We start from the raw sequence: 16,604 nt of genomic DNA on the forward strand, positions 1-16,604 counted from the left end.
GAAGCATCTAGATAGTCAAAGGTCCCTTTCTGACCCTGATGGGGTTGGAAATTTGTGTAGTATTTAAGAAGCACATTCAGAGTCAGTGTCAAAGTCCTTATTGTTATAAACCTCCCTGAACTTTAAGGATTTGCGTTGCACCTAAAAGTCCCTTCTCCCAGCAGCTGGGGGCAGGTGAGAGGGTTATTCTCCTTAGCAAAGGGATTCTCCTCTGTTTGCAAATACTGCAAACAAATAGGAAAAAAATTGCTGTTTCCCATCCAGAGGTGGGTGAGATAGAGCTGTCTGCATCTCAGATTCAAAATCCCTCCTCACTGCCACTCAAGATCCTTCCAGTTCCAAGGGACCAGTTGTTTCTGTATTTCTTGATCTAGGAAGCTGGACAGCCCAGAGATGGTAAAAGTCTTGTGATGGATTGGCATCCTTTGGCTGGAGAAGTGCTAAGAGTAGCCTTTGCCACCATCTTTGAGCTCAAATGCATGTAGGTGCCAATTTAAAGCAGAATGATGCTGGCTAACTGACATTGCTCTCTTCTGTTTCTTTACAGCTCCTGTACGACAACCCAAAAGCCCGTCAGGAAGTGGAATATCATTGGCGAGGATCAGGGTGTCCCCACATTGTCCATGTCCTGGATGTTTATGAGAATATACATCATGGAAAGAGATGCCTCCTCATTGTCATGGAATGGTATGGACCAGCAGCAGCCCCCCACCAAGCATTGCTCTTTGAAGGGGTGGAGGGAGTGGGAGGATGCCTTGGGTTATAGATGAGAGTTAAGTGAGCTTTCTCAGCAGCAAACCTTTGGTAGTCTTTATGGAACCAGTAGGGAAATGTATAGCTGCTCCAGCCATTTTGTATGATGGAAGAATGAGGAGCCTTAACCAGAAAATTAATTTTCCTTGTACTCCATGACAATTGTCCTCATTAAAGCATTGACTAATTAATACAATCTTGAAAGATATGTCTCTACAAATATGATGCACTTTGATTGTGATTGGCTTCCATCTTCAGATGTAAATCCTATGATCTGACATGATCCTTTTTGCTGCTATTTTGACTCTAACTTTTCCTGTTTTCTCCTTGATCTGTGATACCCCAGTTATTGTCTTCTTCACTGGGGACAAATTAATAATCCTTTTCAGTATCTTTGCTTCCTTCTTTCTTTTTGTTTCATCTCCAACCCTTACATAAAAGATTACTGTGAGCCTCCCAGTACCAGCGTATCTGACTTCCCAACTATGTGTGTCATGTTGCTTGTGACAAGGTACATTAAACTGAAAGCCTCAAAACTCCTTGGTCTTGTTTTGTATTCTGTTTATTCCATATCAGAATGGCTTTGTGCATTGGTTCAAATGAGTGTGATGCTTATGCAGCGTTGGCATAGGGGGCCTGTAATATCTTCTAATCTCTTCCTGCCATGGTTCTGTGCAATTATATGGATGCACAGTCAGGTGTTAATTTGATCTTTTCTGCTCATGTAAGGTGGGGTTTTCTTTGTGTTCTTTGTTTCAGCATGGAGGGAGGAGAGCTGTTTAGCAGGATCCAGGAGAGAGGAGATCAAGCTTTCACTGAGAGAGGTGAAAAATGACAAGTTTAATTTTAAAGTTTGGAAAGATGGCTTCTCCCTTTCTCTGTCCCCTCACTTGGTTCCCTTACAGGCATTTTTCTTTGATTTGATTTTTGTTTGTAATTTTAAAAAACATTTTTTTTCTATCCAACTCTGTATTAAGCACTTATTTTTTAAAGTTCCTGAAAATCAGGAATTACCAGAATTGGCCAAGTTCAGGCATATTGTATGAAAATTCTTCATACAAATCTACTCACCTTCTTCATTTCTGAACACCACAGCCTCTGTTACTCTAGTCCCTGGTCTCCTGCCAGATCACCTCTAACATGACCAGCGCAGCTTATACTGTGATTTCTCTTCTGGCTGTCCCTCAAGTAGCATCACTGTGCACAGCTATACTGTTAGGTGATGAATATAATGAGCAAATCACATTTGATGAAACATCTCTTATTCAAGGGTTTTAAAGTACTACTTGAAATGAAGTGTTATTAGCCACAGTGTAAACAAGCCTGCTCATCCATAATAGGGACTATGTGCAAGTTTAAAGACCTGCTATGAGTCAGTGGCAGAGCTTGCAATAGAATAGTCTTGCCATTTTTATTGTCTTTGCTATTTATTATTTGCAGAGAACTACAGGTGTGCTTGACTCTGGTTCTCCTTGCCCATTCACAACAGACAAGAGTTTATTTCTGCTCAGGAGTGAAAATATTAGTGTTTGTAACTAGCATGTGACAAAATTATTAGAAGAAGAAAAATTTACACCTGAGCTTGTAAATTACTGTGACTGTTTTGCCAGTCTGGTCTTGAGGCCAAGCTTTTTTTGATCCTGTGTTTCCTAGACTGGGATAAATCCTTTAAGTGGTATGAGACTCACATAGGGAAAACAAGTGTTTTCAGGAACTTTATTTGTTCCTCTCTAAAATAAAAGATTCCAGGGGGGAAACTGCTTCTGTGATCATTAGTGACTTCACTCTGCTAAAAACACGATTTTTCTACCTTTAATACCATTGTATAACATTCTAAATACTTACTCAGAAATCATCTGGGAGAGTTAAACAAAAAAAACCCACCTTCATTCTTTCCTGAGATAAGTGAGACCTGTTCCACTGGGTTCCCCAGTTTCACTGGCTGTTTATATATCAGCCACAACTTCCCATTAGAAGCCAGGGGTTTTGGAGGAGGTTGTACAAGGTTTTTCCCAAAGAAGATGAGTGTTTCTGCCTTCTGATTGTCCTTGCCTGAGATTGTGTAATTTCAGTCTCAAGCCATGGGAAAAAGGATTCCAGGTTACAGTACAAGAATTTCTTTCTCTCTCACTACTGCAGCTGAGGTTTCTGCCTATGCAGAAAACAGAGGATCAGGTTGAAGTTGCTAATTCTGTTTCCCTGTCAATGGAGATGTAATATAATGCTCACTTGGTACAATGGGAATGTCACTCCTTTCTGCTCTGAAACCTCTCCCTGTGTAACTGAACTCTTCCAGACTTCAAGAGTACTGCTGTTGCAAGGAAGCTCACCAACCACTAGCATTTCCCAATGGGGTTATGTTAAATTTTAGAAGCATGTTATTTCAAAGGTGGCAGTTTGGGCTTTGCAGAATAGAACTGTTGATTTTGTTTCTCCTGAGGAAAAACTTCTAAAGACAGTGAGGAATGAAGATGTGACCTATCCTAAAATATTGTTACGTTGCTCTATTTTTAGAAAATCTGTTATATCCTTCTATTACCCCTGAACTAGAAGCTGAAAGTTAAACTTCTGTCTCGGGCAACCAAGGGACACGTCCTGGACAATCAGCGATATGTCCTGGTTGGGGCCCCTTTCTCCACAGTCTTGCATGCTGCTTGCGTATTTGCTCAGCTCTTGCTGCTTTTCTGGAGAGCAAATTAAAGCACAAATTTACAAGCTCATAAAAAGCAGGAGTCTCAACCATTCAGTTGCAGTGCCTGCTCAGGAGGAGGGCTGAGCAGCCAGGGAATTGGGGGGTATGGTTGCCTGCAAAACCAAAACACAGCTGTTAGGTCTAATTTTAGGTTTTCTAGTCTTGATGCTAGCCCTGTATTCCAGCAATCTGTTTGTAAGTCATAAGCATTCCCAAGCATGTCCCTGAGTTACAGTGGGAATGTTAATGTGACCTTTCTCTAAAATTGTATTTATAGAGGCCTCTGAGATAATGAGAGACATCGGAACAGCCATCCAGTATCTGCATTCAATGAACATTGCCCATAGAGATGTCAAGGTGAGGCCTGAAGGTGTGTGGGCAGGGAGAAAAGAGCATAAGGCAGAAAAATAAATGGGCAGTGGTGGATTAAATGGAACTAGGAGTACAATCAGATGGTCAAAGTGTTCCTGTTCCTCTGCCAGTGTGAGAAGGGATCTGTTCACAACTAGTTTGCAACTAGTCAAAGGTCAGAATATTCACATGTGCTAATGCCTTCCAGTTGTGTAAGGAATGCAGAAGAATCTGGTGATAGTCAGACGGTTAATTAAAGAGGCACTACCAACTTTCAATCCAGTTAATTAACAAGAAAATAACACTGCCTGAAGTGAACTTATACCAGATGTTATATGTCTATGTACAGTTTTGCCAGTTATTAGTTGTTTTCAGAATCATGCTTGCCTAAAACCCCTCCAAAAAGCCCTAAAACAACAACAAAAAAAACCCAAAACAAACACTAAACCCCTTTCAGAAGCAGGAGAAACTGCATATATGGGAGGAATAATACCAATTCCATGCATCCAACCCACTTTAATAGTATATGTAAACATTTGGGAAAATGGGAATATCTCAGTTACTACCATGTGGAACAGTATGTTTTATTAGCTAAAGTTTGTACCCAGGTCTTGTAGAGATTTGACAGAGTTTGTAGTATTATATTTTGTTTTCGTTCTGTACTGTGCACAGCATAAGCAAAGACAAGATAGCTGCACCAAGGCACTTCTAGCACAGCGATTCGGCAGTGTGGTGGAATGTGCTGGAGAGCAAGTCACAGAATGATGGACTGAGGCATCTGATTGATTCCGCAGTTCTGAGTTACGTGGTGTCACTGAGGGGTATGTTTGGGAGTCCTTTAGGTAGGAACTGGAGAATGGCTTAACAGTTCAGAGACTAAAAATGTATGCACTTTTGTGGCGTTATGTGCCATTGCCTATCACCAGCACAGAAACTGAAGTGCTTAGCCCCAGACACCCCCTACACACACTCAGTGAACTAACACAGAAATGGTTCAAATTTCTTAGTAGATCCTAAATTCTGTTTTCTTTCAAGCCCTTCCTTCTTCTGTATGTCCCTAAACACTAGCATGAGAGAGGGCATAGCTTCTTTATGACTGAGAAACTGGAAAACAAGTTCAAACAGTTGCAGATTCTGGAGATGTGCCGTTGTCCCTGTTCTTGTGCACAAGAGCTTGTACTTCCCCCTGTGCCACTTCTGGTTTTGGAGAGCCTTTATGGAGTGTGGAGCAAGACTGGAATTAACTCAGATTTCTGGAGACAGAGGAGGGGGGAGCAGGAAGGGGACTGTGCCTGTATCAGTTAATTCTGATGGAGTTATGTCAGTTGCTCATAGAGATTTTGGCTGATGACTTCTCTTGTCTTCCACCTCAGCTACCTGAGTGCGGTACAGAGTACTGTCAGATCAACTGGTGTTGATCAGACAGAACAGTCCTAGTAAGTGCAGTAAACTAGAGAGAGGTTCAAGAAGCCAGACTTGATGCACATTGGACCTGATGAGAGTCTTGTGATTTGCTCTCCTAGATACCATGTTGAGAAGGATGTTGATCCTTAGTCTGAGCAAAAATGCTACATGATGGGAGGGAACTTTCTGCCTGGTATGGTGGGGGTGTGAGAGAAGTAAGAAGACCCAGATGCTGGTGGTGATCCATGCAAGTGGGAATGCTTTGACCTTTCAGCTCATTAGAGACCATCTCTTCATTGTCCAGTTTATCATTTCTCTTGGTGGTCTTTCAGCCTGAAAACTTGCTTTACACGTCTAAAGAGAAGGACACTGTACTCAAACTCACAGACTTCGGCTTTGCCAAAGAAACCACTGTACAAAATGCGCTGCAGACCCCCTGTTACACTCCTTATTATGTGGGTAAGTTATCCAAGATGCATTTCTTTTGTCTGTCATCCCTCCCCTTATAGTGGGCCTGTGGACTGCAGGAATGGCTGGGAAATCTTCTGTTGTGGATGTAATGCAAAGAGGTAGCCTGCAGAATTTAAACAGGCATCCAACCCAAACATAGTCTGGTTCCAGTACAGTTCAGTGCCCTGCTTTCTTCCTTGGTTGCAGAGGAAATAGCCTTAACAGGGGATGCAAATGAGGATCAAGGAGAGAGAACATGTTGCTTCTGATTACACTTGAAGTAATCCTGGTGTTTCCTCTGAATGATGCAACAAAAGCCGTAATTTGAACTCAGCTTCATGATTATTTGGGTGTTTCCTTGCAAAACTTCCCTTAGCTTAACTAATGCAATAAAAGAGAACAGAGAGAGTATTACCTCAGCTGTAAAGCTGCTTAAAGCCGGCAAATGGAGGAATTAGTAATAAAAGACCAATGTGACTTAATCACAGCGGAATTTTTGCCTGCATTTTGTCCAAAGACAGAGCACTGTGCAATGAATGCCACAGCAGTCTGTCCTTTATGCACTCATTTTGGAGTACGTCCCCTTTGGTCTTTGAGTTAAGTCATTCCCCATATGGTATGACTGAGGCAGTCTGTGCTTGGAATGTCTTTGGAGGAAAAAGGGCTTCATTTTTTGGAAGAATTAGTTCTCTTCTACAATGTAAGTTTTTGTAGTTTTTTGTATTGAAAGATATTGTTATTCATAGTTAGCAGAGAATTAGGATAGCAGTATTTTTTTCTGATGCTTCTGTATTTTTGTAAGCTGGGATTAGTGATAAAATGTTAAGGAATTTACACATATATGTGTTTATGCCTTTATATTTGTATATGAACAGGCTGACATTTCCCTTCTCAACACCTTTTTATAAACCAGCATGATTGCTCATACATTTAGAGAATAATTTTCCTTACAAAACCAAGCTCCCTGCTAGTTCACTTGCCCCAGGGAAAGAAAATTCCCCTCTAAATGTATCTCTCTAAAATTTTGTTACTTACTGAGGAAATATAATGCTCTGGAGGCCAAAGAAAAATATATTGCTCTGTAGTTGCTGGAGCTAAACACACTCTACCTAGGTATCGTTCAAAATTTTATCACAGCTCAAGTCGGTCCTTTCTGTTCTGATTTCGGGAACACATGCTCCTGCCTCTTCCAGTGCAGTGTCTCCCTGTACGCATTTAGCTATAGCTTCTGCTTTTCTGTAACCTTAGTACTATCTTGAGCAGAGACACTCCGGTGAAGAGTAGGGCATTTTGCCAGCTCCATTCCTCCTTCCTAAAGCTACACTAGATGTATCTAGGAACTTGTCAATAGAAAATATACTACCCAGTTCCTGCAGTGAGATGCATTTTTTTAATGTTTCCAATATTTGTTGTTTAAGTGTGCTGTTACTTACAAGGTGATGGAGATGAAAGGAAATATCCGGTACTTTTTTAATTTCTGGTTTTAATCCTCTTCAGCCCCAGAAGTCCTTGGTCCTGAGAAGTATGACAAATCATGTGACATGTGGTCATTGGGTGTCATCACGTATATTCTGTAAGTATTTGGAAAGAGGCTTGATGAACAGAAAAAGGACACATCTTATTGAATCTGCACTGACAAGTAATTAGTCACTAGGATCATGCAATGTGCAGAAGTATATAAGCTTGTGTGGGACTTCTTAAGAGATGAAAGGACTTTCCTAGTTATAAGAGTTCTTTTGTTCACTTTTACAGCCTGTGTGGGTTCCCTCCATTCTACTCAAACACTGGTCAAGCCATTTCTCCAGGGATGAAGAGACGAATTCGGATGGGACAATATGGGTTTCCCAATCCAGAGTGGGCTGAAGTATCAGAGGAAGGTAACAGTGCTCACTGCTACTGATGAGTATGAGCGTGGTGTGCAGTGGTAGAGTGCTTACGAGAGACTGTTTCTAAAAACCTGTCTTAGTTTTTGTTTCCCTTTTTTTAGAATTTAAATTTTTTTTGGTAAGGTGATACAGAGAACGACTGGGAATTCAGACACTAGCCAGCAACCTAAGTAATACAGAAAGTAAATGACTACTGAAAACTTTCTTTCAAATTCCAGGTAGGGCTAATGAATGCTGAGATTAAACCCTCTGGAAACAAAAGTCTCTAATCCTGAGAAAGAAGGAAGCCAGGACAGCTGCAATGCAAGCTGAGTTGGAAGAAAGGCAAACTGTCTTAAGAACTCATTCAGTCTTTGCCCTCCTTGGTGATAGAGCCAGCAAGGATGGCAAGTTTTCGTGCTAGCTTTCTGTGATGTGGGAACTTGCCAGCTACCACTTAATGACCAAAAGCTGCTGCTGTTCAGCTGTGACCTGGATGGGCTCAAAACAGTGTCCTGAAAGTGGATGGCTTTGTTTTCTTCTTATTCTGACAGTCTCATAAGCTGGAAGTCTCACCTGCCCATCTTATTAGAGAGAAAGGTCAGCAACTTCTGGACACATCTTTTTTTTCTAACAAGTCCTTTATATTCTTGTTGCTAGCATCCTATTATTGTCTGCTGTTTAGCAATAACAAATAACATTGGATATTACTGTGATCTGTGGCACTTCAACCCCTCATTGGATCTCATGGTTACGTGTGCAGCATGGACTACTGAACATTAATAAGGAAGATGTTTTACCTATGGGTTGCTGGCTTAATATTTTGTCTGCCTTAGGTCTTGTTCATATTACAGCAGCTACTAAAATGCTAGGGAAGCCTGATGAGAAAACATGCACTTGGAAAATATTTAGGGTTTCTGTATGTTTGCCTGAATGAAAACAGATGCCCTCTACCTTTGAACCTATTAAGATTAGTTAGTTTATGTGCACTCTTTTAGGCTGATCAGGCACCTTCAGCAGACTGCTTCTTTTCGCCCTCCTGTTCTTGTCATGGTTTTCTTTATCTAATCATTCCTTCATTGCGTTGTCTGTGGAGGCTTCCTCTAAATTTCCCACCAGCTTCCTGTAATCATCTTATGGGGCTCTGCTTGTGATCCCCTCCTTTTGCTTCCTTGAATGTTTTAGACTCCAGGTAATGTCTTCTGTAAACCTCCTTTGCAGCCTCTCTCGACAAACTGAAGTCTCAACTTGTACCTCTGGCATCTTCTTACAAGCATTTAGTCATCTTGCATTCAATGTTTCTAAAAGAGAACTCTTATTCAGAAGTTTTTCTAGGTTCCCTCAAGGAAGTTATGTTTAAGTCTTTCTAAATAATGTCCCTTGGATGTAGTGTTTCCTGTCCTCCTGCATTAATGAAACTCTTGTCCAGACTCTCATCGTCACATACCTGTTACTTAGTACTCTTGCTTTGGCAGACACCGTGTTCACAGAAAGCTGCCTCGAAGCCTGTTTGTGTAATCTGTTTCTTTGGCTTTGTTGTCCTTTTAGTGGCCTCTCCATTGGCAAAGAAAAGTTTATCGTCTTTTTTTTTTTTCCCACAGCCTGTGCTAGTTTTTGTCTTCTGTCATTTCTCAAAACATCAGCTTATGCATTCATTCAGCCCTTAATGCTAAGCTTGTCACCATCTTTCAGACAGGCAGCTTGACAGCTTTCTGTTCCTATGTTTCTCTTTTTCTCAAGTTTTTGCTCTCAAAACTGCTGGTTTGGTGATGTAGATAGCATAGCTGGAATCCCCAGTCTTTTGTCTTTTCTTCTTACTTCTTGCTTTGGATGTTTTCATGTTCTGCCTCTTTAAACATAATAACCTACCACTCTGTATGTGGCTTCTTGACATGGTAACATCAATAGGTAGGTATTTTGAGTTCTGCACAATTATCTTTCTTCATTCAGCAGGTCTTTGTGCTCTCAAGGTTATTTGGCAATGCAGTAGTAGACTACAACATGCCATATTGGTCCTGTTTTTCAGCCAAACAACTGATTCGCCACTTACTGAAGACTGACCCAACAGAGAGGATGACAATTTCTCAATTTATGAATCACCCTTGGATTAACGTGAGTTCCGTATCTCTTTTCACAAGGGAGCAAGATGAATTCTTACATGCAGAACTTACGTGTAGCTCCACATAGCACAGCAAGGGAAGGATGATGATTAGTGTTAATAACTTAATTAACCTACTGTGCCCTCCGCAGAAGGTCATCTGCCAGTAGAACCACAATTCTCCTCGGTATTACCAGAGGACACACAAAGAGAGACACCCACAATAGTGTCCTTGGAAGCAAAAGCTGAATGTATCTATGTCTCCTGTGAGCAGGCAGTCACTGTTGACTCTGCAGCATATGCAAGTGTTACTCTCTTTAAAAATATAAAAAGAAACTGTATGTACTTACCTCATCAGTGCAGGATTTAAAGACAACTGTTATTAGTGGTCTCGGGCACCGTTGTGCATAGCTGTGTTGGTGTGAACACAGTCCTATGCTTAGGGGGAATTCTCATCCTTGGCAGAGTTTGGAAACGCATGGGGGAGGAGCAAGGGTCTTGGCTTAGTGTTCTGTAGGAGATTGCCAGATAGGATGGTACACAGAGCTATTAGTGGTCCCAGTTCAGGTGTCATTCTATGGCTTGGTTGAATTTACTTTTCCTTAAAAAATACTTTTGGGGAAAAAGAAAATAATACTCTAATAGTACACTATTAATTATTTCAAACAAGAGACAAGAATCCCAGGAGTTAGCGGGCTGAGTTTCAGGATATCATCTCTGCTCTGTAGTCACTCAGAATAATGTTTATACTTTTCACATTTGTGCCTAAAAGGACACCAGCCTTGTTTCTAGCTGCCCAAAAAATCATCAGCCAGGAACAGAATCACTTGTACTGTAGAATGCCGTAGTCTCCCATAGTCCTCTGTCTGTCCTGATCCTCAGAGGAAGGGTCAGAAAGAGAGACATGACTAATAGTCAGCATTTCTGTAATGCCTGTTTGAAGATCTGAAAGCCCTTAGAATGATATAGAAATGTAGCTGTATAAGATCCTGATGAAATAGGTAGATGTCTTCATTTAGAGTTATGAAAGATGGGAAATTAAGGTTACAGAGACTCTGTAGAACTGGAACTGAACCTAGACAATGTTTCTAAATCTTTTTTAACCAAATCAAAATGTAATCACTCTTCAGAATAAATACCTCGAGCTTTAAGTGTTTGGAGACCCAAGAAGGAGGTGTTCCAGAAGTCAGCAGGCGATGAATTCCACAGAGTGAGTGCCTAATAGCTAAGGAAGCTGCCACCTACAGAGACACATGTTACTTGAAATATGCATGTAACCAATTAATAAGGAGGAGATTAGAGACAAGGTCTATAGACTCTGCTGCACCAAAGAGCTGTGCTAGAATACCGTTCATGGAAGAATGCTCTAGAAGCTGCAGATTGGCATTTTTTTCTGCTGAACCTATTGTTCCCATGAGGCAGAGGGAGGAGAGGGAAAGACCAACGTAGTGAATGTCTGTTCTTCCTTTTCTTTTCCTAAATCCCTAAGTGGGAATGTGTATGGGGAGATGCCTCGCACAAGCAGCAGAGGAGGGGTCTTGTCTCCTCTGTTCCCTTTTCCCTGTTCTCTTTTCTCTTAGATGGATGGCAGAAGTATTATTGTGGACTATGCAAAAATTGTCAGTTTAGGTGGAGCACATAATCCTCTAGTTAGCTTGTAGGTAAGATTTGTTAAACAGGAAGTAGCTGACAGCAGATAGGAGGCACCTTCAACACCTGCTTAGGGACACCACTAAAGCCAGTCTGCTGGTTTTCCATTTCCTACCTCCCACCTGTACTTGATAAAACCATACCCTGGCCAACTAGGGTCCTTTTCCAGAGGATGCAGGAGTCATGATTTCTGCTTCTACTTCTGTAACTACTGCAGTGCCGCTGTTAGCTCAGTGGGGTATAAGCACTGCTTCCAATGTAATGCTTCTTTTACAAAGACATGTACAGGGATCTCCTTAGACTTTGTTGACATGCAGCTGTGTCTGGTGTAGAATGCCACAGCAGTAGACAGCAAGTTTGGGTAGAAAGCGTAAGGAAGATAGACTATCCAAATGGAAGTATAGTTTGGGTTATGGACTGGCAAGAAATATCATGATCCTTGCTGAATACAGCTAGGGAACTGTGTGTCCTGCTTTAGAAATTGTACTTTATTCTAATTTAAAGTATCTACTGATCTTTCATGGCAGGTGAGCATAGATCTCAATTTTATGTGGAAGAGCGTCTCAAGCGATGCACTGCCTTCTGAACTGTGCCTTACGCTGAATAATAGTATGATTTCCTCTTTGGGGCACACTTAAGTTCTGATAAAATGGTCATCTCAGTTAACGTATATGTACAAGAAAATTTCTCCTACAACAAATCCTAGAAGATAAAGGTCAAATTAACCACTTTAAAACATTGACTAATGAATAGTGAAATGACAGTTAAAATCAAAAATGTACATAAAAATTTATCCAACACAGAGTTATTGGTTGGACTGGAAGGGAGCAGAGTGAAAGAAACTCAGCACTGATTTCTCTCTCCTTTTATTCTTTAAAGATACTGTCGTGTGGGGACTATAGTCCTTTTCTACCTCACACATGAATTAGCTTGTGGAATGATTGGAAGCATGAATAATGAGGGCCACCGAAGGGCATTAGATAAAAGTTTTATGCCCTCCATACACATAGAAGAGCAAGCAGTCACTTCCCAAACATGATTTTGCAGTACACTTCTTTTGGTATTTTTCCCTTTTCTCAGAGATCAATGGCAGTGCCACCAACTCCTCTTCATACTGCACGGGTCCTGCAAGAGGATAAAGACCACTGGGATGAAGTTAAAGTAAGTCAATCGTAGTTCAGATTTCTTGAAGTCAACTCTGATAAGAGATTAAGTGGGCTGTCTTCTCTGCATATGCTTATTTCCTTGGAGATTATGGCCATTTTGAATACAACCTTGTTAAACAAAGGAAGCATGAACAGTCCTGGTTAGAACAGTAGTGTATATGGTAACTGTTTAAAAAAGCAGCGTGCTATTTGAGCTTCATCCAACAGCCTTACAGCTGTGCCAGATATCAACAAAGATGATGTTTATGATCAAAGTTATTAATGATGCTACATGCTGAGCCACTGTATGTAACCACAGAGGAGAAGGGACAGTGTTGAGGGAGCTTGAAGTTCATTATAGTGAAGTGAAGATGTAGGGGGACAGGGTGGGAGGGTTGAGCTGCATTCTGGTTTTCTACTCTGTCCTTCTATTGTAAGCCGACATTAAAAAACCTTAGCCTTGTCTCGTGACATTTGGCAGGGGGAGGGGGAGATAAAAATATATCTCTCTCTCCCTTAATCTAACCAGGTACCTCACATACTGTTTGTACTGATGACAGTTGTATGCTTCCTGCAAAGAGAACCTATAGGGCAGACTAAAAGTTGTTTGCAAGCTTTAACTCTTTCGTGCTGGCCTTTATCAGGTCAGCATGCTTTTACAATTAATTCTGGTTTTTTTGCATTTACAATGCTTGGCATTTTGATAATTGCAACATTCCTGTAGTGTGTTTTACTGATTACTGATTTTATTTAAATTACTGATATATAGTCTCAGCTGTTGAACTGTGTAACGGTAAAATCTCATAGGACCTAGGCAACATTTGCCTCCCGAGTCAAGGAGATCAAACAGGTCTTTTCACATAGCGTTCTTCATTTTCATGTTTCTGACAACGTCTTATGCTTGTGCTTTGTATAGGTCCCAGAGGCATTCCCTTGGGCCACCAGCATTCCCATAATATTTAATCGTTTTTCCTTTCCTGAACTAAATGCCTGGACATTCATTCACTTAAGCAGATTTTTTGCTCAGCCTTATTGAAAAGTTTAAAATTTGCCTGCATTTAAATATTAATTCAAACTAAGACAGCGTGTGAATTTGAAGCACATACTTTTAAACAGCGTTGTGTGGGCTCTTTATTCTAGTTCCTGCTTAACCTAGTTTGGTAACCTAGGAAGGTTACCAAAGCAAGGAAAGCAGTGCTCTGACTTTGGGGTAAGAAGCGCAGGCTCAGTAGCTGGTGAAGGCCCAGAGCCAGCCAGTAAAAAATGCTGGGCATAGGGACATGGTGGAATTTAGGCCAGCGGCGTGTGGTCCTGCGTGCTCACATGTGAAACACTGTGTGAATAGTTCCTTCTGAATGAGTCCATGAGTAGAACGAAGCCTTTAGTCATAGTCCAGTGCAGCAGAAAGGACTCGGCTATTTCTGGCCGTAGTGTAACAGAGAGATCCTTTTTGTACATTCATCTCCTGGCTGTCGTGCGGGATGGCTGTGTGCTCTCTGCTTCAGGGTTTCCAATAAATTGCTTCCTTGGTTTCAGGAGGAGATGACCAGCGCTTTGGCTACCATGAGGGTGGACTATGATCAAGTGAAAATTAAAGACTTGAAAACATCCAACAACCGCCTCCTGAACAAACGCCGTAAGAAGCAAAAGCAGGCAGGCTCTTCTTCTGCAGCCCCAGGGTGCAATAACCAATGAGAAGAGAAGCCAAGGACCTGTGGGTGGAGGGTAAAAGTTAAAAGGAACAACTTAAAATCAGTATGATCAACTCGGTCCGTACCACGAAGGCAATGAGACCGTGAAGAAGCTATCCTGCAAAGAGGGAGCAGTGAGAAAGATGGCAGTTTCATAACTTGAATCAGGGCTTTGCTTTTAAAGGCTAATGTATGATTCTGTTGCGTGTTGCTAGGGAAGGTACAGTAATACCAGAAATGTTACAGGTTTTTGTTTTGGCTTTAGCTGTGTCAGAGGGGAGAGATCGGGAGGGAGTCTCAGCATACTAATGCACTGAGGCTTTAACAGCTATCTACAAGAGGAACTTGTGCTACCACTTTGAACTTGGGAATAGGAAAAATGCCAGGTGTTCTGCTAGGAGTGTTTTAGTAGTTCAGACATGAGTACTGAGAAAGGAGAAAAATGTCACTGCTCTTCATACGAGTAGCACAGGTGCAGTTCTATTTTGGATGCATCTGGACAGCATTTCATGGTAGAATTGGTAAGAATAGCCAATATTTTCAAACTTACCTCCTATAGTTACAGAATATCACGTAAACAGTAAACAATTATTCCTGTTACAGGAAAAAGCATCCATACATTTCCATTTTCATTAAGTCTTCATGTAGTCTCATGTGAAGATTCGAGTTTATCATGGATTCTTATTTGATAATGTCTAAGTTTTCTAAACTGTAAGCGTTGTGTCTTATCTATGCCACTGTCAGATCCCTCCCTTGTAACGTTTCCAATTGAAATGGTACTTTATGTGAGAGTTTTAATAAGGATTTAATTAGCTGAAAGTATCCTGCAGAGAATATTGCTGTTCTTCTTGGATCCACAACCTCTAGGGTGTGCAACTGGACATGCAATTGTATACAGGAGGCTGCTCTAGAAGAGAGACTTCTGAAATTTGTGAAGAAGTGGCAAGTGCCTGTTTTCTGAATGGACCCTGGTGTCTGCCAGCATCCCTTCTGGTAATTATTCTCCAGATCCTGTGCCTAAGATGTGCTGATCATAGCCAATTTTGGGGTGCTGGGGTTGGTTTGTTTCCTGGGGTCAGGGAGGGGGAGGATGCTACTTTATTTGCAGTGTTTTGTCAGTGTTTCTGGATCCAAAGATTTTTGCCACCTAAGGGAGATTACATATAAGTATATCCACCCATTGTTTTTTTGCCTATTCCAACTCTAGTTTTATGGGGTCCTAGCCTTGGTTTGCTAATTTGTTTTACTTTGTGATCAACATATTTCCTCTTGCTGTATTTCGGGTTGTTTTTTTTTTTGGTTGAGGTGAAGCAAATATTTGTGAAAGTATTATCAGAGTCTAGGATGAAAATTATGTGCTTCTAATGATGCAGGCAAAAACTACTTTGTGGTAGGCACACAGAGTACTGGTGTGTTAGTAGGCTCAGAAGAATGTTAAAAAGGAAAATAAGGCTCCAGAGAGGATGTGAATCGTCAAATCTGACTGCCACGTAGATCTTGTTACCTGCAACTCGAGGCTTAGGACCTTGTCTGGGGAGCACTGTTCCCATCTTCAAAGTGTTGGACGAGACCTCCATTCTTCTTTGTGAACTGGGCCCAGGGTTTTATAAACTGATTTTAATAAATCATGTTAACAGCATTCCTTCCTCCTGTCATCCCTGTTTTTGCTGAGGTGTTGCAGAGTTTGTATTGCTTTGAGAGGTACGTCTGTGTTGAAGGTGATGGGAAAGGGGGAGAAGGAAAGTGTTCAATGATGTCCACATCCAAAGGCTACCCAACTTCGAGCATTTTTTAAGATTCCAAGGATTTGTTTTTAAATATCAGTCTCTGCAAGGATGTATTTTAAAATCACTTCATGTTTATCTAGGTATCTCTATGATTATAGCATGTCCTGTATCTATTTATTTTATCATATTGCTCCTATTAATTATGCAAATATTATTCACTATCCCAGTTAATAGGGTAACCTTGTATAATGCGGCGGTGTCCTGGCTGCCTTGGGTAGAGTGGTATTGAAACTGTTGCAATCCACGTTTTTGCTTCTGTCTTGCCCAAAGTTTGTGCAGGAGCTCTCAGTTTCCAGCTGGTGCCTTCTTGCATGTCAGTTCAGTCTGGAGCTTGAAGACAGGTGTCTGTTCCTGAGTAGTTTTCCATGGGGAACTGTAAAGCGTATCTGGACCTGATTCCTTTGTGTGAGGTTCCAGTCTTTACCACACTGCAGGTCAGAAGCTGGACTGATGGCCTGATGCGCTTGGGCACAGCACCTTCAGCTTGCAGTCCCTGTATAGTAGGACAATACTGTCTCATTAAATTTGGACTAATAGTTCTTGCGTTCTACCCTGCAGTGATAACCTCCAGGGATGCTGCAAAGCCCGGTGGGAACCCGAGGGCCTCAAAATGGCAGACATGGAAGGGTATGCAAGTATTGTACCGAAGTGTTTGTGCTTATTTTACAGAAGAAAGGGGGCAACTGCTCGGGAGCTGGGAAGCAGCTGACGTGCGGTG

The 16,604-nt window shown here is 41.4% G+C and overlaps 1 protein-coding gene across 4 annotated transcripts in view; it reads left to right on the forward strand.

Moving 5' to 3' along the window:
* Positions 1 to 15,738, forward strand: part of MAPKAPK3 (MAPK activated protein kinase 3) — a 129,651-nt gene extending 113,913 nt beyond the window's left edge. For all 4 annotated transcript variants that reach the window (XM_068419937.1, XM_068419935.1, XM_068419936.1 and 1 more), the window contains 9 exons: positions 548 to 687; positions 1,513 to 1,577; positions 3,723 to 3,802; positions 5,533 to 5,659; positions 7,148 to 7,223; positions 7,403 to 7,527; positions 9,542 to 9,627; positions 12,344 to 12,424; positions 13,945 to 15,738. In XM_068419937.1, the coding sequence (XP_068276038.1) occupies positions 548 to 687; positions 1,513 to 1,577; positions 3,723 to 3,802; positions 5,533 to 5,659; positions 7,148 to 7,223; positions 7,403 to 7,527; positions 9,542 to 9,627; positions 12,344 to 12,424; positions 13,945 to 14,103 (939 nt within the window). In that variant the 3' untranslated portion in view covers positions 14,104 to 15,738. The remainder of the gene's footprint in view (positions 1 to 547; positions 688 to 1,512; positions 1,578 to 3,722; positions 3,803 to 5,532; positions 5,660 to 7,147; positions 7,224 to 7,402; positions 7,528 to 9,541; positions 9,628 to 12,343; positions 12,425 to 13,944) is intronic.
* The last annotated feature ends 866 nt before the right edge of the window (positions 15,739 to 16,604 follow it).

Source organism: Nyctibius grandis, chromosome 29 (genome assembly GCF_013368605.1).
Source record: "Nyctibius grandis isolate bNycGra1 chromosome 29, bNycGra1.pri, whole genome shotgun sequence".
In the NCBI taxonomy this organism is placed as follows: domain Eukaryota; kingdom Metazoa; phylum Chordata; class Aves; order Nyctibiiformes; family Nyctibiidae; genus Nyctibius; species Nyctibius grandis.